The sequence below is a fragment of the Natator depressus genome, chromosome 7 (genome assembly GCF_965152275.1).
Source record: "Natator depressus isolate rNatDep1 chromosome 7, rNatDep2.hap1, whole genome shotgun sequence".
Classification (NCBI taxonomy): Eukaryota; Metazoa; Chordata; order Testudines; family Cheloniidae; genus Natator; species Natator depressus.
Window position 1 is genome coordinate 114,836,600 of NC_134240.1, and position 27,825 is coordinate 114,864,424.

A 27,825-nucleotide genomic window follows, 5' to 3' on the forward strand; every position below is an offset into this window, starting at 1 on the left:
GTTACTCTTGTAAAGTGTTATTTTAAAATATTTTCAATAATCCCATCTTTATTTCACTAAAGACTGCAATAGCTTCTAACACTTTTATGGGGACCAGGGGAGCCAGAGCACTTAAAAATAAATCTAATAAATAAAAGTAACAAAATGGAAACAGACCCCCCCAAAACAGTAATAAAAATAAATATATTCTGCATTAGGCTAACTAGAAAGTTGGCTTTCTAGATTAGCTGCTAGTTTTTTTTACTGTGGTTTGGAAAATAAAAACAAAAGCTAAGCAAGTGTTTTAAAAAGGCAACCAAGAAATGAAGAACTTGTTTGAGGAAAAGAAAAATTCCTATAAGCAGTGAACTTTTCTAGTTATGAATCAGCAAGTCTCTTTCCTGCAAAGAATAACAAATGACCATTTTCTTGTTTTAAGGCATCTTGTTTTGAGGATCATAATATCTGTCCTAATTTACATTTCATTTCATTTGCATTAAAAAGCTAATTTGATACAGCATTTTTAAGATGTACCATTATATTTGTTATCTTAAATAACCAACATGTGAATCAAATATTTGGGTTATAAAATTAATTTCCAAATATTCCTCATGGAACAAAATACAATTTGCCATTATTTCCTACTTAATATACTTCGTGTGGGAGTGCACCAACTAAAATGTAAAGATGGAAGCACAGATTAAATTATGGAGCACAGTTACAAAATAATGCGATCAAGTTGCAGTGCCTTAGATAGATGTTCGACATTTGCCATTTTACGCCATGTTGCCTTGATACAGAACAGTTGACGCACACCGCGTTCTTTAAATTGTCTTCTTAAAGATAGACTTGAAGGGAGACTCACATTTCAATTTTTACCCAGAATTTGCCGTCAGAAGCGATTATCAAAAATGTGATGGCATTGTACCATCACGTACTTCCTAGTATTAAACAAAAACCAGAAGGATAGTCATGAAACACCTTGACGTCTTCACCTCACTAACTTTTGTGTTATGTGACATATAAAATCTTGATAAACAATAAGATATCAGGGCCATCTTTAGAGACTGTCATTTAAAAGTTCAGACAGACTTTGTGATGGTTTAGGAACAAAAAAGTGGTTTGTGGCAGGATTACAATTTATGTATATAGTAGCTCTTCCGTTACCCAGCTGAACTATATGATACTAATATTATATAAATACTATATTTCTGTATATTATACACACTAATATTTCAAACTGAAGTTCAGTTTCTATAAGAATAATTGGCCTGAACACATATACCAAATATGGGAAAGTTTCATATATAAAATTATGCAGCCTGCTTCAAAAAACACTGTTGACTTTTAGTACCACAAACTAAAGAGACATCTTGGAGAGTCTGCTTTCGTACACATTTTAAAATTCAATTAAATACACAGATGTTCATCTTAAAATAGTGTTCCATATGTCTGTTTATAATAAACATTGTTCTGTTGAATATGTTGGGGAAGGAGGTTGAGAGTGTTTGCTCTGTAGACTTAATCTTAGCCATATAGTAATATTTAAAGAAAATTGATAACTTAAAGGAAATATGTTCACTTACTGATAAAGTTCTACAATTATCAAGTTTAACTAGTAGGCTAGTATTACTTTACAGTGACTCCGGCTTTGTTTGATCACACCAGAGATTTACTTGACAACTGAACACAAGAACTTAATACTTGTTGTGGCCTGGACCATTATGTCAAAATTGCTTAACACTCAACCTCTTTTCTAATCAACAAAGCAAACAGCAGATCTTAAAACAAGAGGGTACTAATCTAACACTTCCCAAATCGATATTTACTAGTGTATTTTTTTACTGCCAAAATACAAGTCCGGATTTTTTTTTTTTAACATAAAGGTATGACCAGAGCAAAAAAACAAAAATTAGATACAGAACATGCAATTACCTTATATCAATACAGTATCCATTTCTATACAGTATTCATACTTCATGTACTAATTACAGTGCATTTAGTTAGTCTTTAACCCTCTGGTTTAACCCAGCAGAAAACAGGTATCACTCTTAAGCAACTGTATGTGTCAGGGGTATTTCTTCCCCTTTTGGGTGGGAGAGTAAAAAAGTAAAATATCGATAGGGGTTTTTTATTACCATCATTACACCCATAAGGGCGAGAGAGAGTCTTTTATGCATGGGATTGGTAAATTTTCCTAACTATTCGTATTTCTTGTCTGTACCGGCACTATACTGACTCCGCTCATTGTAGGCCTGGTGACTATCCCTTTTACAACTCGTGCGAAAACAACTTTTTCCTTTATGAATTGTGCTGAACGCAACGACAAATAACAACAGCCACAAAAGCAAAAACATTTCAGAAGCGTCCAAATACAATCCGAAAATCTAGCACGAAGTGAAAAGGATTATAACGGACCCAATACGCTGAACATATGTGGGCGTTGGAGCCCCTGTTTGAAAGGAAACTCAGCCGAGCACCAGGAGTAAAACTTAACCTGGCTGTTAAACGGGAGCGGTGCTGATCTTTGGAGGGATGACGGCATGTCAACCGGAGGAACAGAATTGAATATGGCTTGTCCTGGGGCTTTGCCTACGGCCCAGAGGGTGGCATTTGCTTCCTGCCGGTACCTAAATTAGGAGAGTGGAAAACAGCGATCGCCGTTGAAAACACTTAGCTACAGGGACCCTTAAGGATTTGCAGGCGCCAGACCTGCCAAAGCAACCCGGCTAGAAAGAGCAGTCAGTCGGGAGCGAGAGGCTGCACGCAGACCCCCCCAGTGCGCTTCGCTGTCAGTGCGAGCCGTCGGCACGGCGCAGAGAGGGAAGGGGAAGGGCAGCGGCAGCGGAGAGCGAAGTTTGACCCCGCTCCGGCGCCCAGCCGGGGAGTCCCCGGCGCGCCTCTTACTTGTGGATGAGCTGGGGCAGACGGGGCGGCGGCGGCATCCCTCTGCCGGAGGCCGGCTGGCTGGCGGCCGCGGGGCGGGCATCGCGGCCGGGCTGTTCGGAGCCGCTGGGGGCCGGGGCCTGGTTCATGGTGGCAGCGGGGACCATTCAGCCGGAGGCTTCCCCCACCCCCCCTGCAGCGATGGGGCCCCGCGGAGCGCGCCGCGGAGCCAGCCCGGGGAGGGAGGGAGCAGAGCCTGGGGGCTGGACGGCCCGGCCCACCAGAGCCACCCACCCCCCGGCCGGCGAGGAGGCTGGCGGCGGCCCTAAAGGGGGCGGCCGGTGGCGCCTGGGGACCAGCATTTATGACGATGCCTGGCGCAAAGGAGCCAATGGAAGGAGTCCCCCCCCCCAGCACCTGGGAGTCCCCTACTGCTGGGGGGCGCAGGGAGCCGGGACCCCCCCTCCTTCCATCCTCTTCCCGGCCCGGGGGGCGCAGGGAGCTGGGACCCCCCCCATCCCGTCCCTCTCCTGGCCTGGGGGGCGCAGGGAGCCGGTACCCCCCCCTTTCCAGCCTGGGGGCCTGCAGTGAACCAGGGCACCCCCCCTTTCCGTCCCCCTCCCGGCCTGGGGGGTGCACCGCACCCACTCCTCCCTCCAGAGGTGCTGGAACAATTGTTATAGAGGGGGTGCTGGAAATGGAAACCATATATTTCGTTTCAGAGTAGCAGCCGTGTTAGTCTGTATTCACAAAAAGAAAAGGAGTACTTGTGGCACCTTAGCGACTAACCAATTTATTTGAGCATAAGCTTTCGATGAAGTGAGCTGTAGCTCACGACAGCTTATGCGCAAATAAATTGGTTAGTCCCTAAGGTGCCACTAGTACTCCTTTTCTTTTTGCATATATTTCTTTGTTATTACTACCTTCAAGCCAGGGGGTGTTCCCACACCCCCAGGTCCAGAACCCCGTCTTCCTCCCTACTAGCCCTCCAACTCTCAAATCCTTTGGGGACAGTGAGTCAGGTCCAACCCTGCTCTATTCTTCCAGTTGTCCTCTCACTCCCCTCCCCATCATCCCCCTGGTACAGGGGCAGGGGGAGCAATGCTGCACCCCAGGGGAAGTGCTGGGGAGGAAGCTCAGGGCTCCGGACATCTCTTAGAGGAGATGCTGCCCTGTTCTCTGCCTCAGCAACAGCTGGAGCTCCTTGCAGCTCACCATCCTCCCTGTCCCTCTCCCTCAGCACAGCCCCAGAGAGCCTGCAGCCCACTACCTTTTCTCTGCTTTGTTCTCCTTCTTCACAGGTGCAGGAGGACACCCACTGGTGGCTTCTGCAGGAGAACTGGTTGTGTCTCTGGGCCTCAGTGGTATCTCTGTCTGCCTCCTATTTAAGGTCCTGATGACCTGTAGCAAATTAAATATATATTTTTCATCTTTATTACAGTAGCACCTAACTGTTCTGGAAGTTGTACCTATATGTCTATACAAAGGGAATCATTGGCCCAAAGAAGCAATTTGACCCATATTTCTACAATAATCATACAAAGCATTCCAATGAAATTGTAAGGTTTTGCATTGCAAATTAGTTGCTCTCTGGGTCCTTTCTTGGACACTATTGGAGCTCTGAGCAAAGATTCCATTTCCTAATCCTTAGAAGTTTGAAGGGTGCTGTGTTCTTGAAGTCTAATTGACCACAATCACATCTATCTCTCCCCTCACCTTTATTACTAGTGCCTTAGTTGTGGTTGGGTATGGAGGGAGGGAGGTTTCTGCTGCTGGCATACCACTGTTCCTTGTGCCCAAAGTATAGTGAGTTTCATAGTCCTCTCTTCTTTTTGTGATGGAGCATGAGAAAGGAAACCCAGCTTAATATTTTATCTAACATACCAGCACTTCCATAATCCTTTCTACCAAGGATCTAAAAGTGCTTTACAAACATTAAATTTCATAACACCTCTGGGAGGGAGGGAAGTGTTAATATCATTTTACCCTTTACCAATAATGTGTCCATTGTACACCTGGAAATAATAATCTGCTGCATGTGGCCCATGTCATTTGTTTATAAAATAGGAGAGGATGATTATGCACCAGCCAGCAATGTCACCACTCTCCTATGCCAGTCACGAGTTATGGAGTCATCCCTAAAAGAAACTCACATTAGGGATCACCCAAAGAGTGTATTTTTACTGAGTGATTGTATAAGAAGTTATGGCCCCCAACCTTGCAAACACTTAAGCACATGTGTAAGTGTTTGCAGGATCAGGCCCTATATAGCAATAACTTTACCCACCTCTGCTTTACTGCAGGAATAACTGTTAGAGAAAGAGTTAAAGCATGCTAGTGTGATATGAGATATAGGTTTAATCTGCATAAAGTTTGGATAGACACATTATTGATGAGTGGGAAAGCTATGCGTGAATTATGCTGCTTATCCCAAATGAGTGCTATTAAAACCTTTAACATACCCCCATCTTCATGCTTTCTGATAAATACCACATATATTACAGAGAAACAGAAAAGAGGTACTAGTTAGGGACTCTTTCAAGGGTTGCTTTCTGAAAAAGTTTGCATAATACTACCACTGTGAGTGGAAAATTCTGATTTGCTTGCATTTTGTACTTACTTTGCACAGGTGTAAATATCTAAACCAGATGCAAGGTCATGGAGAATGAATTACACCAGCAGCATATATTTCAATGTGTACAATCCCTTTAATAGCAGCATAACACTAAAGAGACTTTCGAGAATGAAAAGCAACCTGTGCATCACATCCTTTTCCCTGCCAATGAAGAATCGTTCCTTGCACTGCATTCTCTAGCGCTTTGTTCAGTTTAGTATTAAAAGTCTCAAGCTTCCACCACTTTCTCATTTGGAAAAAGTGGCTCTGCATGGAATTCTTCGATGTTATTACAGCGGAGAAAGCTCCTGTGATTGTCATTCTTTATACAGAGAGACACTCTGATGCCTATAGTTAATCGGGGAAGTGAAAGGAATACAAGGTGATTGATTGCCTTCTGAAAGGAATAAGAGAATAACTGTGAAATAAATGGTTTCAGAGTAACAGCCGTGTTAGTCTGTAGTCGCAAAAAGAAAAGGAGCACTTGCGGCACCTTAGAGACTAACCAATTTATTTGAGCATAAGCTTTCATGAGCTACAGCTCACTTCATCGGATGCATACTGTGGAAAACACAGAAGATGTTTTTATACACACAAACCATGAACAAATGGCTGTTTATCACTACAAAAGGTTTTCTCTCCCCCCGCCCCACTCTCCTGCTGTTAATAGCTTATGTAAAGTGATCACTCTCCTTACAATGTGTATGATAATCAAGGTAGGCCATTGCCAGCACAAATCTAGGGTTTAACAAGAATGTCTGAGGAAGGGGGGGTGGGGAGAGTAGGAAAAAACAAGGGGAAATAGGTTACCTTGCATAATGACTTAGCCACTCCCAGTCTCTATTCAAGCCTAAGTTAATTGTATCCAATTTGCAAATGAATTCCAATTCAGCAGTCTCTCGCTGGAGTCTGGTTTTGAAGTTTTTCTGTTGTAATATTGCAACTTTCATGTCTGTAATCGCGTGACCAGAGAGATTGAAGTGTTCTCCGACTGGTTTATGTTATAATTCTTGACATCTGATTTGTGTCCATTTATTCTTTTACGTAGAGACTGTCCAGTTTGACCAATGTACATGGCAGAGGGGCATTGCTGGCACAAATAAATGTCTGCCTGTAGATTAGTATATAGTATTGAGGTTTGTGCATAAAAATATGAGCATGTTACATTTAATACACACACACAATTCTATTTACATCACTTGTGAAAGTGGATAAGGCAAAGAGCATGGATTTTATTGGTGCAAATAAATTGTACTCAGTATAATACCATATTGATGTTTCTCCCCAAAATATATATATGCGAGTGTGTTTTCAGACTCATCTTCTGATTTTTGAAACCCTCCATGAATGTGTACCATCGTTTTTCTTTAAACTCACAACATCCACATCCACTCTTTTGCAGCCTTTTCTTCCCCTCTCTTCCTTTCCTCCAAGTATCTAAACAGTTGCATTGTTCCTGGGTTCTGTCTGTTGTTCCAGTGATATCTGGATGGAGAAGATAAGGCCTAAAGCAGAAGCCTGTGATGCATGGGTAAGAGAAAGTCTACCACTGGAAAACTCTCCATATTTCATACATTTTCAGATTTTCCTGAGAATAAGATGAACCAGCATAGCTTTTCACCTTATCCTTTTAAATAGATGTTTCTACTGGATGTAAGTGGAACCAGGTGGCCACAGGTGCTAGATGCAAGAGTGACCTCACTAAATCTTTCTGCTGACGGCCCTCCATTGCAGTGGTTCTCAACCAGGGGGTTCCATGAGCAGGTTTCAGGGGGGGCTGCCTAGCAGGGCCAGCATTAGACTCGCTGCGGCCCAGGGCAGAAAGCCAAAGCCCCACTGCACAGGGCTGAAGCCCAGGGCCCTGAGCCCCACCACCCAGGGCTGAAGCCAAAGCCTGAGCAATGCAACTCCATGGGGGTGCCTCAGTGGCTTGGGGCCCCATGCAGTTGCCCTGCTTGCTACCCCCTAACGCTGGCCCTGGCTTTTACATGTAGAAAACCAGCTATTGTGGCACAGGTGGGCCGTGGAGTTTTTATAGCGTGTTGGGGGGGGGGGAGAGGGAGGGGCTCAGAAAGAGAAAGGTTGAGAACCCCTGCTGCATTGCACCTGTTGTCCCTTAACATTCCAATGGAATTCCGCAATGTTAGGACACACCTGATACATTCTACCTGGTCATACCTAAACATACAGCAGCAGGTACGTGGCTAACTGGATGAGCAGGAGTTCAGATTACATACCTAAACGGAGGTCTCTCTTAAATCCAAAGCACAAAGAGAAAGTTTCCTGAAGAAACTGAAAGGAAAATACAGGGCAGAACCCTTGCTTGAAAAGGTACTGGTCTACCTAGCTGTAGGTGTTACAGGCAAATCACATCACTTTAAAAGTGCAAGACTGAGCAATTTAAAGTTGGAAGCAGAACATTAACTCCATATACAGGCAGAGAATGACGCTCCCAAATGATGCTTTGAGAAAAAGGACATTCTTCCAAATTAACAGGAGAAAGAGAAAACTCAGAGCTGGACTGAAGCCCAAATGTTGTGGACAATTGCCATCAAGATTCTAGCAGATCAAGAATTACCAGGATGTAAAAAGTTGTGTGAAGTCAACGCTTTCAAGCACTCAGCCACAGATTCCTCATCTGTCCAGGTTACCAGCAGTATGTGATAGTTGAAACTTTCCAATACACTGGAGACTGAGTCAGCTGATGAAAGGCAAATATTGTAAAGATCTTGTCCTGTTGTAGAACAGTGTTCACTAACTTAATTTTTTGCATTTATTGTGAAATTATAATATCCTACCTCCACCCCACACCAGTGGCAGCATAATCCTCTGTCCACATACTGTACTGTACATTTCAAAAAGATTGGAGTGTGCCACTGATCATATCTCACATTTAAGCATGCTGTTTGATCCCAGAATACTGAGTTATGTCATTAATGGCTTATGTCATCCTCCTTTCCTGTTTCAGAAATGCCAAGTGTTCATCATCTTAGCTATATTAATCTATCGCGTAAAGAAAAAATGTAAAAGAACAAAGTAAAGCAGAGCAGGACATTGTAAAACCAGATTCAGGATGACTATAAAAGGGACAAAATAAAAACCATTTAAAAAAATTTTCCTTTTGTGTATTACTAATAACAATACAAACAAAACTGATTATCATTGTTCAGTTTACATTTCACTCAATTTAGACAGTAGCTTATCTAAGCTAGTCTGTTTTTAATTATTTTCTCTTCTGGTTCTCATCAAACACTACTACAGAACTTGAGAATCTTTAAAATCTTATTTTTTTATGTTCATGTAATAAGCATTTCTATTTATAGTCAGATTTAGGTTTTTGGTATTGTTGCTTTATACGCAACCTAAATTTGGGGTCTGACTGTGTCCCTTTCATTTTTATGTGAATTTAACTCTAATTAAATTTTATATGTATGATTTTTGTTGTAATAGTAAGTTTGTAAATTTTTACATTTTACATAATAGATGGCAATATTGTTCATTTAGGGCCAAATTCTGCCTTCAGATTGATTTCCACAACTGTTATTAATGCATGCATAACGGAGGGCACTGTTCAGTCCTCACTGATTTATTTCCACATGGGAAAATGCTGATTTTTGTGAAACAGCTAAGAGCTGTTAAAGAAGCTAATATTATTGACACTCTCGGACAGGTTGAGCAAAACACAGCTGGTAAAGCAGGCCTCTTAGATCTTTACACAAGGGGACCAGTTTTTTAAAAGTAATCAGTTTAAGTGACCACATCTGACAGCTGGGCACAGAGATTTCAGGGGCTTCTACAGCCACATTCTTATTTAAATTTAGATGACAAAACATTCACTTTATCGAAGATGTCCTGGCCAAATTTCAGCTCAGGTAATTTCATTCTCCAAGCCCAAATTCCCCCTTCCCTCCTCCCACCTTCACTTTGAGGAGAATGCATTTTATTTACAAGAGACTTTAGGAAAGGTTTAGTGTTGCTGCATGGAACTTAAGAAATGACTACATTGATAAGGAGTCTGTAAAAGGCTTTGCTTTCAATTCAGGAAAGAATGGTTACTTACAATATAGTAACTGGTTCTTCAAAATGCGTTGTCCACATGGATTCCATTTATGGTGTGCATGTGCCCCATTCATGAGAGATCAGATTCTTTTGGATAGTGCTCTAGATGTCCTCAGACCACTGCCCACTCAAGGGCATAAAGGCCCAACTATCCCTCAATTCTTTCCCCAATACAGAATCGCAGAGGAGTTGGACTCTGTACTGGTAGGGAAGGATTGTGGGTTGTAAAATCCATGTGGACAACACATCATGAAGAACCATAGTTGATGTAAGGTAAATAACCATTCTGTCTTCTTGGAATGGGAGTCCACATGGATTCCACTCTGGGTGACTAACACGCAGTTATCTGTTCGCTTGGAGTGGGTAGCCAGAGTCCTACTTAAGCACCAATTGCAGAAGAGCCCTACCAAAATGGGCATTCAGTGTCTTGTACTACTAAAGAATAGTGTCTTGTACAGGCATGGACTGAGCTCCATGTAGCTGTTCTACAGATTTCAAAAATAGGGATATTCTTCATACAGGCAGTGGAGACTGTCTGAGCTCTAGTAGAATGTGTCTAGATAGATCTAATCCTAACTCAAAACATGTTCTTATACAGTTGGAGACCCACTTAAATAACCTCTGAGTAGATATCGCCTGACCCTTAATCCACTCTGCAAAGAACACAAACAACCTAGGTATGTCCCTGCATGTTTTTTGTTATGTCAGGGTAAATGGACAATGCCCTTGCCACATCAAGTGCGTGAAGTTTGACTTCTTCCCCCAAAGTTGAGTGAGGCTTGGAGAAGAAATATTGGGAGATGAATAAACTGGTTTACAGGAATTCTGACGCAACCATGGGGCAGAACTTGAGATGAGGCTTAAAAGTGCCCTGTCCTAATGAAACACTCTACAAGGGGGATTCACCATGAGTCTCAGGACACTGGCTAAAGTGGCATGGGTAGAGGTTGGGGCCTGGAATGGAGAGGGTTTGAGAATCTGGTCTGAGTTCAGTCCTGAGGGACAAGGCCAGAAGCAGCAGTCCATACCAGTGTCACATCAGTTTGGAGTCAGGGTCAATGAGCCACACTGAGGAGGAGCCAAGCAAGTCAGCTGAAAAAGGGTCTGTGGAACAGAGGCTGGGCGAGGAGTCAGGAGTGGAGCAAGGGAGTAGGGTTGCCAACCCTCCCAGGTTCGCCAGGAGTCTCCCAGAATCGGGATCTATCTCCTGGAGGCTACTGAAGCCAATCCAGGAGATTTTAGGCTGCTAAAGGCCCCACACCACTCCCAGAAGCGAGGGCGGTGCCTGCAGGCAGGGGCAGCACCCAGAACCCCCAGAACCTCCCCAGGGGTTGCAAGGACGTGCCAGCCACTTCCAGGAGCAGTACAAGGCCAGGGCAGGCAAGGTGCCTGCCTTAGCCCTGCTGCACCACTGCCCGGGAGCCACCCTACGTATGCGCCACCTGGCTGGAGACTACACCCCTCACCCCCTCCTGCCTCAATGCCCCAGCCCTGAGCCCCCCTCCTGGAGCCAGCACCCCAAACCCCCTCCTGAACCCCTACCCCCTGCCCCAGCCCAAGCTCCCTCCCATACCCAAACTCCCTCCCAGAACCCACACCCCCTCCTGCACCCCAACCCCCTTCTAGAACCCACACCCCCCCACCTCAGCACAGAGCCCCCTCCCACACCCAAACTCCCTCCCAGAGCCCGCACCCCTCACTCCCTCCCTCCAACACCCCAATTCCCTGCCCCAGCCCGGAGCCCCCTGCTGCACCCAAACTCCCTCCCAGAGCTTGCACCCCACACCCCCCTCCTGAACCCCAACCCCCTGTCCCAGACACAGCCTGGAGCCCCCTCCCACACTCCAAACCCTTCGGTCCCAGCCCAGAGTCCACACCCCCTCCCACAACCCAACTCCCTACCCCAGCCTGGTGAGAGTGAGTGAGGGTGGGGGAGAGCGCGAGACAGAGGGAGGGGGGATGGAGTGAGTGGGGCGGGACCTCGGAGAAGTGGCAGGGCCTCAGGGGAAGAGGGCAGGGCAAGGGTGTTTGGGTTTGTGTGATTAGACAGTTGGCAACCCTACTACGGAACAGGACCAGAAGAGAGGTTGGGGCAGTCACTTGATGCCCCCTGGAAGGGACCCCACAAAGAGGTATCCCTAGACTGAGACCAGGCTGAGACAGAAAGCAAAATGAGTTTTTTGGGGGTAATGCTGAATGCGGGTCTCAGCCAGCTTAAGGACATAGTCCCATCTGCGAGCTAACTGGATGCATTATAAAGAGGGGTTGAGCTACTGCCCTGGGATAAAGACAGGTGATTTCTTTCTAGAGTCATCACCAGGAGAAGGTATGGCTGAGTGACAGAGCATTCAGCAGTAACTTGTTATTCCACTGAGGAATCTGCTCCATTACTCCAGCTGATGATAAATTTATGCTTTGAAACATGAGGACTGATGGCCCTTGAAATTTTATCACAGCCAGTGTTGCAGCAGATACTGTACTCATAATAATGTGTCTAATCCTTGCTTTTAAAATCTTATTAAATTCTCTAACATTCTACGGCAGAGCGCACCACAGGTTAAATAAAAGTGATGGGTAGTATGTTAACGACCAGTGACCCCAAACACGATCACAGCCCCGTTTGCGAGGCACTGAAAATTCATTCCCTGTGCAGTTTACCCTCTGTAAAATCTGGTAGATGGTTTATAGGGGTTGTCTTTTATTTGACCAAATACTCCCTCATTCATCAGAAACAGGAAACAGAGTCTGCTCCCAACTGACTATTTGATCAAACTTAAACACTTACATAGCACTGTACATATTGCAAACTACTTTACAAACAAGGATTTTCTGTTTAGATTATAAACCAGTTTGGACAGGGACAGTCTTTTTCTACATATAGTACCACTAAGCACACACTAGACACCTAACAAATCATACTACTACTTTATTTGCATTACAGTAGCACTTAGATGCCCCAACTGAGACTCAATCTGTTAGTTTATCAAAAAGAAGAGAGAGAGGTCACTTGATTAAAGTGTTTAAGTCAGCATTTCTGAAACTGGGTTCTGCAGACCTCTCCTCCTTCCCTCTCCCTCCGGGAGCCTCCTGCATGCCGTGGAACAGGCTTGCTACCTGCCCTGGCTCTGTGCTGCTCCCAGAAGCAGCCAGCATGTCCCTCTGACCCCTGGGGGGGGTGGGCCAGTAGCTCTCTGTGCCATAGACACTGACTCTGTGGGTGTTCCGGGACTGGAGCACCCACAGAGAAAAAATGGTGGATGCTGAGCACCCCCCAGCAGCCCCCCATCAGTTCCCCTCCTCCCACCCCAGCACCTCCCACCCGCCAGCGGGCCCCGTGGATCAGTACCTCCCCCTCCCTCCCCGTGCCTCCTGCCTGCCGCAATCAGCTGTTTCATGGCATGCAGGAGGCTTGTGGGGGAGAAGCAAGGATGCAGTGCTCAGGGGAGGGGGCGGAACTGGATGGGAAGAGGAGGGGTGGGGGGGTGCAGCAGGGGCGGAAAGAGGCAGGGTGGGGGCAGGGCCTTGGGGGAAGGGGTCAAGTGGAGGCGGGACCTGGGGCAGAGCTCGAGCACCCCCCAGCACTTAGGAAAGTCAGCGCCTGTGCTCCGTGCACTGCCCCCTCCCAAGCACCGACTCCGCAACTCCCATTGGCTGGGAACTGCGGCCAATGGGAGCTGCAAGGGCGATGCCTGCAGGCAGGGGCAGCACATAGAGATCCCCTGGCCCCTGCCCCCCCCCCATATCTAGGAGCTGCTGCCAGAGGGATGTGCCAGTCACTTTCAGGAGCCGCCCGAGGTAAGTGCTGCCCAGCCAGAGCCCACACCCCTCACCCACTCCTGCACTGCAACCCCCTGCCCCAGCCCAGAGCCTGCACCCCACACCCAAACTCCCTCCCAGAGCCCGCACCCCTCACCCCCTCCCGTACCGCAACCCCCTGCCCCAGCCCAGAACCTGCACCCCACACCCAAACTCCCTCCCAGAGCCCGCACCACAACCCCCTGCCCCAGCCTGGTGAAAGTAAGGGAGGGTTGGGGGAGAGCGAGCGATGGAAGGAGGGGGGATGGAGTGAACAGGGGCAGGGCCACAGAGAAGGGGCAGGGTAGGGACATGGCATCGGGGGAAGGGGCGGGCAAGGGGGGCGGGCAAGGGGTGAGCAGGGGGGTTTGGGGGGGGTCCCCAAAAAATTTAAATCAAAATGGGAGTGCTCGGGTTGCTAAAGTTTGAAAGCCACTGGTATAAGTACTTTCCTGGGCAGAAAATAGTGGTACTAGCCCTGTTTAATCCAGCTGAGAAGAGCATAATGACTGTAGTGGACATAGGCACAAGAAGAACCAAGGGCTGGGAGCCGAAGCCAGACAAATTCAGATTAGAAATTAGGCACAATTTTTTTTTAAAAAAAAAACAGAGTGTGAGATTAACAATTGGAACAAGCTACCAAGCAAAGTGGTGGATTCTCTGTATCTTGAGGCCTTCAACTCAACACCAGATGCCTGTCAGGAAGTTATACTTTAGCCAAACACAAGTTATGGGGTCAATACAGGGGTAACTGGGTGAAATGCAATGGCCTGTGATACGCAGGAGGTTGGACTAGCTGATCTAATGGTTCCTTCTGACCTTAAACTCTATGAATCTAAGATTCAGGCAAATATTCTGGACAGCACTCAAGCACATACTTAAATTCTTTCCTGAATTGGTACTAAATATCCATACATTGTGCTACATGAAAAATCTCTGACTGCAAGAGCTTGTAATGTCAATAGATAAGACTGACAAAGGGTGGAAGAAAGGACGTATTTTATTTTATAGATTGATTCGAGTCTGGTAGAGCTGGGAACTGAATAGAGATTTCCTGGGCACTGATCCATGGCCCATATAAGTCAATGGAAGTCTTCCCATTGATTTCAAATGACTTTGGGTTACGTTTCCGAGTTCCCAGGCAGTGTCTGAACCATGAGATCATGCTTCTCTATACCAGTCATTATCTTATAGACCTTTATGAGCTTTCCCTTCCCTCTTTTCCTTTCCAATTTAAATAGCTTAGGCTTTTAGGGGGAGATTTTTCAAAGATATAAAGGGCAGTTAGGTGCCCAATAGTGGTTCAACTCAAGGGGTCCTGGATGCCTAATTCCTATTTGTGCCTTTTAAAATCTTCCCATTAATTTTTCCTTGTGGCATCATAGCAGCCCTCTGTCCCACGTTTGTAAAATCACTTTTACCGCTTTTCTGTGGATCAGGTCTGTGTTAGGTCTTTTTGGAGATGTACTGGGAAAACAACTCTAGGGTGCTGAGCATCACTTGAGGATCAGTGAGGGCTGAAGGTACTCAGAACTTCTAAGGTGGGGTGGCCTTTGAAAAGCTGTCTTGTTAAATTGGACAAAACTGGGTGTTTTTACTTGAGCTGTGGACTTCCACTCATGTCTTTGGACATTTTATATTGCTCATTTCAAGGGCAACTTTCAGGTGGTACGCAGAAAATCTGGGATCCACTTATCGATCTCCTATCTGAAGAAACCCAAGACCAATGACTTTCTGGACAGCATACTTGCTTCTGGACCTTTGAGTGCTCCATGGACGTTTTGGATTGTGTTGTTTCACTTTGAGTAGCAATACAGTGTGTATTGCATTGTCTCTGTTAGAGAGCTTATTCCTTCACTCTCCCACTTCCCTGGTCCTTCTCACATGAACAGAGAGCAACAATACCCGAAGTCCGAAGGTGCAAACAATTCGATGTTTATTGGGGTGAACTTCCAGCAAGCTTAAATCCAAGTTCCTTTTTCCTTATTTTCGAATCCCAACTTACTTCCGGTTTGCCCCTAATTTATGTAGTAATATTCTTAGCTATACCTTAACCAATCATTCTACTGAAATTTAACTAACCAATCCTAACATATTGTAACATGATTAGCTAACCAATTATATCCCACCACCTTAATTAGTTTACACCCAGCAAAATTAATTATACAGCAGACAGAAACAATCACAGAACCAGACAGAGACCATGCCAATAAACAATAGCAAAGTGGGAACTATAATGACAAAACAATACAGAAGTGAGGATTTCACAACTACATCTATAAAGACATAAGGGTTTCCCAACTGTGTCTATTGATAAGTGAGTACTTACCAGACAGAAAACTATCAACCTAAATTTCCTTTTACATCTTCTAGGCTCTTCCCTTTCTCTGGAGGTGATAGATCGGATCACCTTCCTCACAGCCCCATATTGACTAGTTTGGAATGCGAGGATGTGACCGTTCGCTTCCCAGCTTATGGCTGCCTCTGCTGCTTAGCCAAAGGCATTGGCCTAAGAACAGACTGTCACAGTGAGAGAAGGCCCTTACACAGATTCTTTCTTGTATACCTCTATTACTAGCTAAATGATAAACATATACCTACATTCTTAGAGTATAGGCCTTTACAGACAGGCCTGAATATCTATATCCTAACAGTCTCCTTTGCATTGTCTTTTACTGTGAAAAGCTTACAGTTGTTCACACAGAGTCTGGCTCCTCACTGTGTTACTCCAGCTTCAGTCTTGTGTCACTTCATTGATTTCAATGGCCTGTTGAGTTCCTGCACTCTTACATACATATAATTCCAGTGATTTCAGTGGAGTCACATGAGCAGAGAACTGGAATGCCACAGTGGTGAAATCAGACCCATAGATTTCTTATGACTTTTTTAAAAAAGTGTGGGGGGAGGGGAGGTTGTATTCATCAAAACATTTTAATTGACTATAAAAAAATATATGTTTTTTAGTATTCACATGGGATTTCCAAAATCACTGACTGACTCACTGCCCACACTAACCATTTAAACAAAAAATAGGAGATGCAATGACATCCACTGTGATTTATTTTCTGTGGATGAGCAGCAGGGAAAGAGGATACACAGGACATGCACTAACTTAACTCTCACTTTCCTTTGATGATTAGGACTGAATTTTCATTATGGATTTAAGTGTCACTCTAAATAGCAGGTGCTTTACATCCAAATCAAAATGCAGCTTTCAAAGTCAAAAGTTCAGGGATCCAAAACTGCAGGGTTAGCAACGGAAATAGAATGTTATGATTGCATGCAGAAAGAAAAAAGTTCCAATAAGGTTGGCGTTGTAACTGTACAGAAGTAAAAGAGTACAGAATGAATGTTCTCAGACCAGCCTGGTTTCTACGCACATTACTAGAAGGTGTTAGAGATAGTTAGAACCAATCTATTGACCTGTTGGAATCTATAACAATTGATTAACTGTTTAAACAAACATCTAACCAATTAACTATTTATAAAATGTAACCTTTAAAACAAAGTGTGACGGATTTTATTACATGGTGACTGGGCACATCAGGAGAGAAGGACTGAATGAGTGGACGTAACTAGGGCTTACACTAATCTCAACAAACTACTAGGTCTACATTGCCCAGTAATGGAACGTCCTTAGTTCATAACATAATAATTCTTAGCATTTATATAGTGCTTTCAAGTATTAGCAGCATTTTACAGGTGAGGAAAATGAGCCAGAAAGGTGAATGACTTTTTCAAAAACCATTCTCTTTGGCTTTCAGAGTATACCTGGCAATTATCAGGCCAAATTTTTCAAGCAAAAAAGTTATAGTGGGGGGGGGGGGATAAAATAAGGCATTATCATGGTCTCTGGTGGCAACTATAGTATGAAGAGGCTACCTGCCACTGCTCGACAATATTTTTCATTTCTTCATTGAATTTAAAGTGACTCAAGCAATGGAGCTTCCACCACTTCCACTGGGAGACTATTCCACAATTTTGTAGCTCCATCTCATCGTTACGGATAGTTTTTGAGGGTAATGAGCACCACACAGGATCAGGCCATTAGAGAGCTCTTGAGAAGGTGACAGCAATACATTGATGGGTTCCTAAACAGCTCCCATCACTTCAGCACTTAGGCAACTTAAGATAGTTTAAATACAGAATTCACAAAACATAGCCGTCTTTACTCTGTGTAGAACCTGCACCTAAAATAATACACTTAAACTCTTGACCAAATAGATGCATCATACTGCACATTGAAACTAGCCAAACACGTGTTTCTAGTGGACCAGTGGATGGAGCAGACGTGGGCCCTCCACTGAGAAAGCCCTGATAACTGGACCTGGAGAGTTCACCTGCTGACAAGTGGGCCCTAGAGAATTGTAACAGTCATGATACAACATAGGGTCTGACGCATTATCTCAGATAGCTGGGCTCAATACGATGAACTGCACCTAGAAGCAGACAGGTAGTCCATGCCAAGTCAACAGTTATAAGCTCTTAACTGCTATTTCAAGAGATTTATTGATGCATTTATTCTCCTTGCAGAAGCTTTGCAATGGTAGCCTCAAAGCTGCATATATAGTTAACCGTCCATGACCAGCTCAAGAATGAGTGCTTCTTTTTGCCTCTGTCTTCACGAACAAGATCAACTCCCAGACTGCTGCGCTGGGCATCGCAACATGGGGAGTAGATGGCCAGCCCTCTGTGGAGAAAGAGGTGGTTAGGGACTATTTAGAAAAGCTGGACGTGCACAAGTCCATGGGGCCGGACAAGTTGCATCCGAGAGTGCTAAAGGAATTGGCGGCTGTGATTGCAGAGCCATTGGCCATTATCTTTGAAAACTCGTGGCGAACGGGGGAAGTCCCGGATGATTGGAAAAAGGCTAATGTAGTGCCAATCTTTAAAAAAGGGAAGGAGGAGGATCCTGGGAACTACAGGCCAGTCAGCCTCACCTCAGTCCCTGGAAAAATCATGGAGCAGGTCCTCAAGGAATCAATCTTGAAGCACTTACACGAGAGGAAAGTGATCAGGAACAGTCAGCATGGATTCACCAAGGGAAGGTCATGCCTGACTAATCTAATCGCCTTCTATTATGAGATTACTGGTTCTGTGGATGAAGGGAAAGCAGTGGATGTATTGTTTCTTGACTTTAGCAAAGCTTTTGACACGGTCTCCCACAGTATTCTTGTCAGCAAGTTAAAGAAGTATGAGCTGGATGAATGCACTATAAGGTGGGTAGAAAGTTGGCTAGATTGTCGGGCTCAATGGGCAGCGATCAATGGCTCCATGTCTAGTTGGCAGCCGGTATCAAGTGGAGTGCCCCAAGGGTCGGTCCTGGGGCCGGTTTTGTTCAATATCTTCATAAATGATCTGGAGGATGGTGTGGATTGCACTCTCAGCAAATATGCGGATGATACTAAACTAGGAGGAGTGGTAGATACGCTGGAGGGCAGGGATAGCATACAGAGGGACCTAGACAAATTGGAGGATTGGGCCAAAAGAAATCTGATGAGGTTCAACAAGGATAAGTGCAGGGTCCTGCACTTAGGACAGAAGAACCCAATGCACCGCTACAGACTAGGGACCGAATGGCTAGGCCGCAGTTCTGCGGAAAAGGACCTAGGGGTGACAGTGGACGAGAAGCTGGATATGAGTCAACAGTGTGCCCTTGTTGCCAAGAAGGCCAATGGCATTTTGGGATGTATAAGTAGAGGCATAGCCAGCAGATCGAGGGACGTGATCGTTCCCCTCTATTCGACATTGGTGAGGCCTCATCTGGAGTACTGTGTCCAGTTTTGGGCCCCACACTACAAGAAGGATGTGGATAAATTGGAGAGAGTCCAGCGAAGGGCAACAAAAATGATTAGGGGTCTGGAACACATGACTTATGAGGAGAGGCTGAGGGAACTGGGATTGTTTAGTCTGCAGAAGAGAAGAATGAGGGGGGATTTGATAGCTGCTTTCAGCTACCTAAAAGGGGGTTCCAAAGAGGATGGTTCTAGACTATTCTCAGTGGTAGAAGAGGATAGGACAAGGAGTTATGGTCTCAAGTTGCAGTGGGGGAGATTTAGGTTGGATATTAGGAAAAACTTTTTCACTAGGAGGGTGGTGAAACACTGGAATGCGTTACCTAGGGAGGTGGTAGAATCTCCTTCCTTAGAAGTTTTTAAGGTCAGGCTTGACAAAGCCCTGGCTGGGATGATTTAATTGGGGATTGGTCCTGCTTTGAGCAGGGGGTTGGACTAGATGACCTCCCGAGGTCCCTTCCAACCCTGATATTCTATGATTCTATGACTCTTTGTTCAGTGCTTTGTGATAACTGGGGAATCTATATATGAAATTCAATTGTTCTGTATTTTAATCTGTCAAGAAAAGGTGCCAAGTCCAGATCTGGATCCAAACCTCCCCAATGTTTGGAAGCGTTTGCATCCCAGGTTTTGGTTTGACCCATCAGGAAATCATGCACATAGTCCAAAGCTGGAAAGTCAATTCCTGCATCTTTCAGATGAGCCAGGGAATGTTTAAAAAAAAAGGCTAGGGGGAAGAAAGAAAACGCTGAAAATTTCTTAGCCAGACACTGGCACGCCACAGGGAGATAGGACAGAGAAATGTTCCTTGTTTTCTTTCCTTGGCACAAAGATTTGGGATTGTCTGTCACAAAGTGCTAATGCTTTAGAACCTTTGCAATGGGAGCTCTGGATTGCTCATGGACGGCTATGGGTTAACCAAACATGAGTCCGATAATCCCCACACACAATTTCCACACTGGAGTATTTCATATCATAATTCCCAGCAGACACAGATAAATCCCTGTTGGAAGGTTAACACAAAAAATCATTCCAACTGAGCAGACAGTTTGTGCCCTGCCTACTGTCATATCCAGATTGAATAATACACTCGGAGGATGCCGCTACTTCAGTATCTTCAGTGAATACCCCACTAAGAGGCTCAGTGGAGATCCTTACATTAGACAAAGTCCTGAAGGTCCCTCCACTACACACGGGCCAGGGATAATTTGGCTCTTCATTGGTATGGGCATTCCCTATAAGTCCACTGCGTCCCTGCGGTCCAGCTAGTGTCAGACTGCTGCTTTCCCTGCCCTCTATAACTCCAATATACCCTTCTCCTCCCTGTAAACAGATTCCCTAACAGCTCAGACTCTTCCTTGCTGGGTCTGCTCCTCAGTGGAACCCCAAATGAAAGCCATCCCACTGCGAATGCTGTGCCCCAGTGGAACCGTTCTAGTAGGGTGACTAGATAGCAAGGGTGAAAAATCGGGACGGGGGGGGGGCGGTAATTGGCACCTACATAAGACAAAGCCCCAAATATTGGGACTGTCCGTATAAAATCGGGACATCTGGTCACCCTACTTTCTAGCTTCTCTAACAGGCCCTTTGGAACATTTCCCCCCCTCTGACAGCATCCCCAATGGCTCTGATCCCTGGGACACCTCTCCTGAGGTGGCTCAGCTGTTTCCTCTCCACCTCAGGTTTCCTTCCAGTGAGTCTGCTTCCCGTCATGCCAAGCTGGCTCCATCCTAAGGAGGCACAGGAAGCCAGCAGTTTTTCCTTCTGTGATGATCCCAGCTCTGCCTAGTGGGGAAGAAGCAGTAAGAGTTAAAAGACAGGAAAGAGTCTAGGGGCAGATGCTCTGCTGGTATAAATGGCCACTGACTTCAACGAGCTAAGGAGACAGTAAATGATGAGTCTGAAAACTATTCGGGGATATTTTTGGGCAACACCAAGAGGCGCACTTATTTGTCATAGCCTAAGGCCCAGCTTCCAGTGCTGCTGCAAAAGAATCAGTTCAGGTGGTTTTTGGAGAGAATGGAAGGTGAAAAAGCAAGCCAGCTGAAATACGTGCTTTGTAAGAGTCCCATCCATCTGCATGATTTGTGGATCACGTCGCTTGTAAAAGTTTTATAACAGAGTGCTGTCGAGCCCTGAAAGTCTCATCTGACAAAAAATTGTTGATTTAAATTATGAAATGTCGAAGGAATTTCAGGAACAAGACAGGATTTCAAGTCAAATATTGACAATCCCCACTAAACATGCCAGAAAAACTTGTTTGTTCTTTTCCTTTCTTAATCATTTTCTGTGCAAAGTGCACAATTAGACTGTTTAAGACAGAGCATTTCTGACAGATTACTGCACTTGCAGGGGTTGAAAGCTCTTGGCCTTCAGCCTCGCGTCTCACAACATGCCCCGGGCCTCTGATAATCCTTCAGAAATACACTGTCCATCAAGTCTTGCTGTTTGATTAGAAACATATTATGTGTCTGTCTGCTTTCCAAAAATCTTTCAAGACATCCAACAGTTGAGTGGTGAGCCACTCAAAACACAGGTGGGTGCCGGGCTGGTAAACCAGACAGAAGCAGAAACAAGAAGGAAAGCCCACAAATATCTTTATAATTACAATTATCTCTTCCTCTTGCCCTGACTTTCTTTCAGGCCTTCACCAAAGAGTAAAGTTTGCAAAAGCATCTAAGTTCCATTGAATGTCAGTGAGATGTAGGCTTCTATTTCACAGTGGCACTTCAGAAAATTTTACCCAGGTCACTTCACCTCTTTGTATCTATTTCTCCATCTCTACAGGGGCAGGTGCTACTGACCTGCTTCATAAAGAGTGCGCGGAGATTATTTTTTTATTATTATTTTTTAACCATAATGGTTCATATTTGATCATGTTTCAGGGATTAGCAATAGCTTAACTGAAATTACAAAAGGTAAAAAAAATTCATACAGAGAATACAATTGTATTAAAGTCCTTGCACTAATTTGGACCCAGACTAGAAAACTATAACTAAGGATTCCAAGACACCAGCCAAAGAAAAGAATGAAAAGTGTACCACAGATTGACTGGCTGTAAGACATTTTCAGGCAGGTATAAAGAAAAACCACCACCACAACTGATGACTCAATGGGAGGGAGAATAGATGCTGTCATAAGAGTGATTCTAGGAGCCATGCAAAATCTCAGAAGTGGTTTATGTATAATGAGTTTGTATTTCTGCTACCCAAACCTTCATGTTTGTTTCACCCACCTGTTGCACCGCCAGTCATCCTGCAGGGAGATCAGTGTGGCTTCCCGTGAACACAGGAGTCCACTCAGATGGAGCTGATAGCAGGATTGTGAGATTTTTGGGGTAGGGATGGTTTTATTATATGTTTGTGCAACACCTAGCACAGTGGGGCCCTGGAATGGTCGGGGCGTTAGACGCCATCCTAATGTAAGAAGAGTCTGAATGAGCTCTCCCCTGACATCTAATGATGAGCCGTGGAAGAGGACTTCAGGAGCTGATCTCGTTTGCCTGGGCACACCCACTCTGCCTAGGTGCTCCGCGTGATGGGATCGCTTGCCCAAACGGTCACTTTGGGCTGGTGTTGGATTGGTGTTGTTCTAAGTCAGCCATAAAAATGTTGGCATACTGTGGGGCCATGCAGGTACCCATAGCAGTGCCACTGACTTGAAGGTACAAGTTGTCCCCAAATCTGAAATGGTTGTGGGTGAGGACAAAGTTACAAAGCTCAGCCACCAGGTGTGCCGTGGCCTCATCAGGGATACTGTTCTTGACAGCTTGTAGTCCATCCTCATGTGGAATATTGGTGATCACTATTGAGCTCCCTGCCTGGCTTCTAACCAGCAACTGATCAGTTGACACTCTCTAATCCTCACATACCAAAAAGTCCAGCCATCAGCTGCAGTGAGGTGACATAAGAACAGTCATTTGTTGATGCTACAATCATCACATAACATTTCCCAAGGAATTTCAAAATTTAAATAAGCCCCCTTTCAAGCATTCTCCAGTGGGTTATGGCAGAGGGACAGAAGTCTCAAAGTAATGAGAATTTTGTGGTTCCCAACTTTTCTTTTGTAATATGGCTAGTCCATTTACTGTTTCAGTCTTTCATGGATTTTAAGGCCAAAAGGGACCATTATAATGATGATGAAAGGGCCTTTCCTTTTCTGATTAAATCCCAGATCAGTCTATGGTATTGACATTTCTCAGACCACCATGTGACAGGGCGCTCACGTAGAGGAAGCCAAAAGTTTTCTAATTCCAAAGTTCCAATAAAATGCTTAAATCAATGAAACTTTAGCAATTTCTCTCTTTTGTTTGATCATCTCTATGTGCCAGTCTTTCAGTGGCATCTGCAGGGAGCCCCAGGCAGCTACAACACAACCCACCCCTGTGGTGCCTCTGAGAAGAAGGCCCATCATAAAGACGGCCATACTGGGTCAGATCAGTGGTTCATCTAGACCAGTATCCTGTGTTCTGACAGCAGCCAGTGCCAGGTGCTTCAGAGGGAATGAACAGAACAGATGATCATTGAGTGATCCATCCCCTGTCGTCCTTTCCCAGCTTCTGGCAAACAGAGGCTCGAACTTTTGGAGTTAAATTGCAGCAGGGAATTTTAGAGGGAGCTTAGGGAGGCACTCTCATCTGGAAAGTAACTGGGTGCAGGTGACTCTAGTTAGGCTCAGAACCTTTGAGAGATTGGTCTCCTCTCAGAAAAGAGAACGGAGATGCTGGTTAGAAGCCAGGCAGGGAGCTCAGATTAGGCTGCCAGTGTTTAGGTGTGGTTCTGTTTTTGGGAGTTGATGGAGATTAAAGCAGAACCTTCCAAGAGGCTGAGAAGCCACCATCTTTTTGTCAACTCTCAAGCTACTCTGTTTCCAGATGTAATTGGATGGTGTTGAACCTTTGCGTGTTCCCAGGCCCCGGCCACCAATGCATACACAAGACAGGTATGCAGCTTAGCCCAAGAAATGAAAACTAAATTAACCCATTAGTTTCTGGGCTAAACAACATAGTGCCAAAGTACATATCTAACACTAACTTCTTGCATTTTTTTCCAGCAGAGTTGATACTAATCTAGTGTCACAAAATACATAAGCTTCTCCAAATATAATACTATGCACCATTTATTATCCTCTGCTCTATGTCAAGGTGCTGGGATCTGGGAAAAATAAGGATTGCACCACCCTTCTTCCTCAATGCCTTCAATACTCTTCCTGTCTTATCATTGTCAGCTCCAACATATATCATAGTCCTTCCATCACCTTTCAGTGTTGCCAACTCTAATTATTTTATTGGGAGCTGATGCTGCCTTAAAACCCCAATTCCTGGAATCACATCATTACACAAGAATCTCAGCTTTCATTTTAAAGAAGAAAGTTTCTAGCCCTCACGATTGCACAGAAAAGCTTGAAACCGGGACCCAAATATACCCTAAAGGATCTAAAGCAGAAGACAGACAAAAAGAATCCAACACTTTAAAAAAAATTAAGGCCATCTGATTTATTTTTGATGTCTGACTCATAATTTTTGAACACTTAGGGTTGGCAGCACTGCTAAAGTACCTTCTCTGTGGGACTCAATAGGCACTCATTTACTACTGTGATAGGTGCCATAGAAATGGCTCTCACTAATTCTCCCAGTGTCAGTGGATTATCCTCACTACCTAGCACTTTAGGTAAGAGTTTTCCCAAAGACTCCTCAAGCACCTTCAGGTACTTGGTCTTCATGTATGTTCTCCCCCATCTCTAGTTTTCTGACCTGGGAACCTGATCCAAAGCCCAATGAAATCAAAGGAAAGACTCCATTAGCTTCAGTGAGCTTTGGATCAGGCCTTAAGGTACTACTATTGCTCTGGTTTATATAAACAGAGAAATTTACAAATCTAATTTGGCTGCCATCGCTTATGCTGGTGGTTTACTGTTTTCATTTCAGAAAACAGGGAAAGTAAGGCTAGAGTGGTCAGTTTCACTTTAATTTCCAGTTCTATTCCATTTAGGTTCTCACGCCGTACCCATTCTCTGCATGCCTCTTGCTTTCATGTTCGCACGCATTAGCTCACTTTTCTCATGTCTGCGTTAGCAACATTTAAATTGTGTCCCCTGTCATTTTCCATGAGAATAAAATAAAGTTATATTCATGTTCTGTTTTGAAAGACTTCCCCACTCCTAAATTTTAGGTCTAAATGATATGCCCCTTTAAATATTGGTTGCATGTGTGAAGCAAGGTTATCTATATACTACCTCATTATTATTGTTATTGGAAATTAAGGACATTCCCTTTTCTGAGTGACAGGTCAGATCTAAGGGTGTGTAATGTGCTAAGAAATTACAATAAGAACTTCACTTTCTGTTGTGAAAATAATGGCTCAGTTCTGAAGGTTTGGGACCTTGACCTTGGCTGACTGTGTGACAGTGCCGAAAACTGAGGCCACAGAGATGATGTGACTTGGCCAAGGTCACCCGGCAAGTCTGTGACAAAGTTAGAACACAGCCCATGCTTTTAATCTGTAGCCATCCTTTTGTAAGTCATCAGACTCTAAGGAGCTAGTAAGGTATCTCTGTGCAATCACTCGGTGTATAAACCATACACTTGCATTCTGGGGCTTCATTCTGAGATTACGTAAGGCCCCCTTACATAGAAAACATAGCGTGAACCCCTCATGCAATTCAGTTGAAATTGTAAATCACTGGTAGGCCCTACTCACTGTGCAACCATTCACTTTGCAGGGTGAGGTGGTGTGTCTGGAAAGGCAGGAAAGGGGAGGGAATCACTTATGAGCCAATACATGTATTTTAAAGCAAACATATTTGAGAATCCATTTCTTTTTCTTTGCCTGCCAAGTCCCTGGTTCAGGATTCTGTGTCCTTCTGCTGCAGCTGATGATATTTCAGACACGTAAAACAGCATTTCCTAAGGGTATCTCCAACGCCATCACCAACCCCTGTGCAAGCCATTCCTCTCAGTCTGGTTCTTTTTATAAACTCTATCTAAACACAATGCGCTCGAAAGTCTGGATATCCTGGGAACTTTCTCTCCAGTTTTATCATGCCAGCTGGAACCAGCTATGCTTCCCCCTCATCTCCATGCACATTCCAGAGTCACTTAATACAGCAGCTCAAAAGAAAAAAAAAAAAAGGGAAGGAAGGAAAGTAGACAAAGAGCAGGGATGTACTCTACCGAATACCCCATTCAGATTCCCATCCAAACAAGGAACACTTCACCAACTACTTGACAAACAGCATAGAGGATTAGACACAAAGACAAGCCTGCCCTGAGAGAACATCTATTCACCTCTGATGGGCCCAAGAAGTGTATGTAGGGTGACCAGATGTCCTGTTTTTAAAGGGACAGTCCTGTTTTTTGGGACTTTTTCTTATATAGGCGCTATTACCCCCCATCCCCTATCCCATTTTTTCACAGGTGCTATCTGGTCACCCTAAGTCTATGGATCAGGTTCTGAATTTATCTAAAGTCCAGGTGTGCTTGGGTGTGGTGTTTTGTTTCAAGCCCCTCTCTAGTGCTCTACAGTTTATTTCTGGAAATCAACTGTGATTCAATAAATGCCAACATCTAAATACCTCACAGACACCCCATTGCTTTTCCTCTTTGCTGGACAACCAAGGTGCAGCTGCATCCTGATCCTCAGAAAATATCCAGTTCAGCAGCACCTAAAAAGATAAAACTGGGATTGAACTCACACCACAGAAAGCATTTGCTCTTCTGGCTGCTGGGCAGGCACCACAGGAAAAGGTTAAACCACAGGAGAGATGGATAGAGCTCTGTAATACTCAAAACCAGAATTTTGGTTTATATAGCACTGTCATGGGGAGCACTCACCACTAGGGTGCCTCCTCCTAGCAGCTGTAGGGATTAGCTCCTTCCAGGTGTTGCGTCCTCTTCTGGTGGTCTCTCCACCCATCATCCTCTCCACGTCCAGGGACTCATTCTTCATGACCTGGCCCTCCGGCCAGGTCACTATGTGTGCTTCCCCCATTCCGGGGTATCAAAAAAAGTCTTCCATCCAGCCCAAATTGTCCCATGCAATCCACTCTCCACTGCCCGGTCTGTGCCACTTCCCCAGTGGCTGGTAGGAGAACCCAGCCCTGTCCTCTTCTGCAGGTTCCAACTCAGGGCCCGTCTCATCAGCAGCCAAGGTCTTCCCTATCCTATCCGTGCTGCTTTTCCCCAGAGCCCTTCCCACCTTTCCGACTCTCTCTCTTTACTGGGTTTGCCAGCCCAAATACAGTCCTCCCAGGGAGTAACTTTGGACTACTCTCTATAGTCCTAAACGCAGCTCCCTTCTCCCAGGGAGTGGTAACAGAATCCTTCCCTACAGCATCCCACATCCCCAGCTCCTGGGCTTTATACAGGCCCTTCCTGTTCCCACTCAGCTGAGTCTCAACAAATTAATCCCTGCTCCCTGGCTCCTCCTCCAGGTGCAGCCTCGACAGTTACTTGGCCTACCTAGCTACCTTGACCCCTTCAGGCCTTGTGTGGTGTGTACACCCCCTCCCAAACACCCTTCATTCTCAAGGTAGCTAAGAAAGCAACAGTTTAAACTTTAGACACTAGTCGTTCGGAAACTACGGAGACAAGCATTAGTGCAAACCACAGCAATTGTTCAGACCCTGTTCTGGGAACCGGAATCTGTTTCGTTTACATATTCAGGCTCTCCCATAACGTATATAATAATATTGTGCTGT

General features: G+C 44.9%; 1 protein-coding gene and 1 long non-coding RNA gene across 3 annotated transcripts in view; both read right to left on the reverse strand.

Moving 5' to 3' along the window:
- Positions 1 to 3,032, reverse strand: part of RBM20 (RNA binding motif protein 20) — a 162,873-nt gene extending 159,841 nt beyond the window's left edge. The window contains exon 1 of one of the 2 annotated variants that reach the window (XM_074959364.1): positions 2,887 to 3,032. In XM_074959364.1, coding sequence (XP_074815465.1) covers positions 2,887 to 3,032 — 146 coding nt within the window. The remainder of the gene's footprint in view (positions 1 to 2,886) is intronic. The other variant, XM_074959365.1, reaches the window with a different exon arrangement.
- Positions 3,033 to 20,839: 17,807 nt separating this feature from the next.
- LOC141991176 (uncharacterized) lies at positions 20,840 to 27,795 on the reverse strand. The gene is made up of 3 exons (XR_012640341.1): positions 26,960 to 27,795; positions 26,701 to 26,790; positions 20,840 to 20,913 (listed from the first exon to the last, which is right to left on the reverse strand). It is a non-coding gene; the product is annotated as an uncharacterized LOC141991176 (long non-coding RNA).
- Between the last annotated feature and the right edge of the window lie 30 nt (positions 27,796 to 27,825).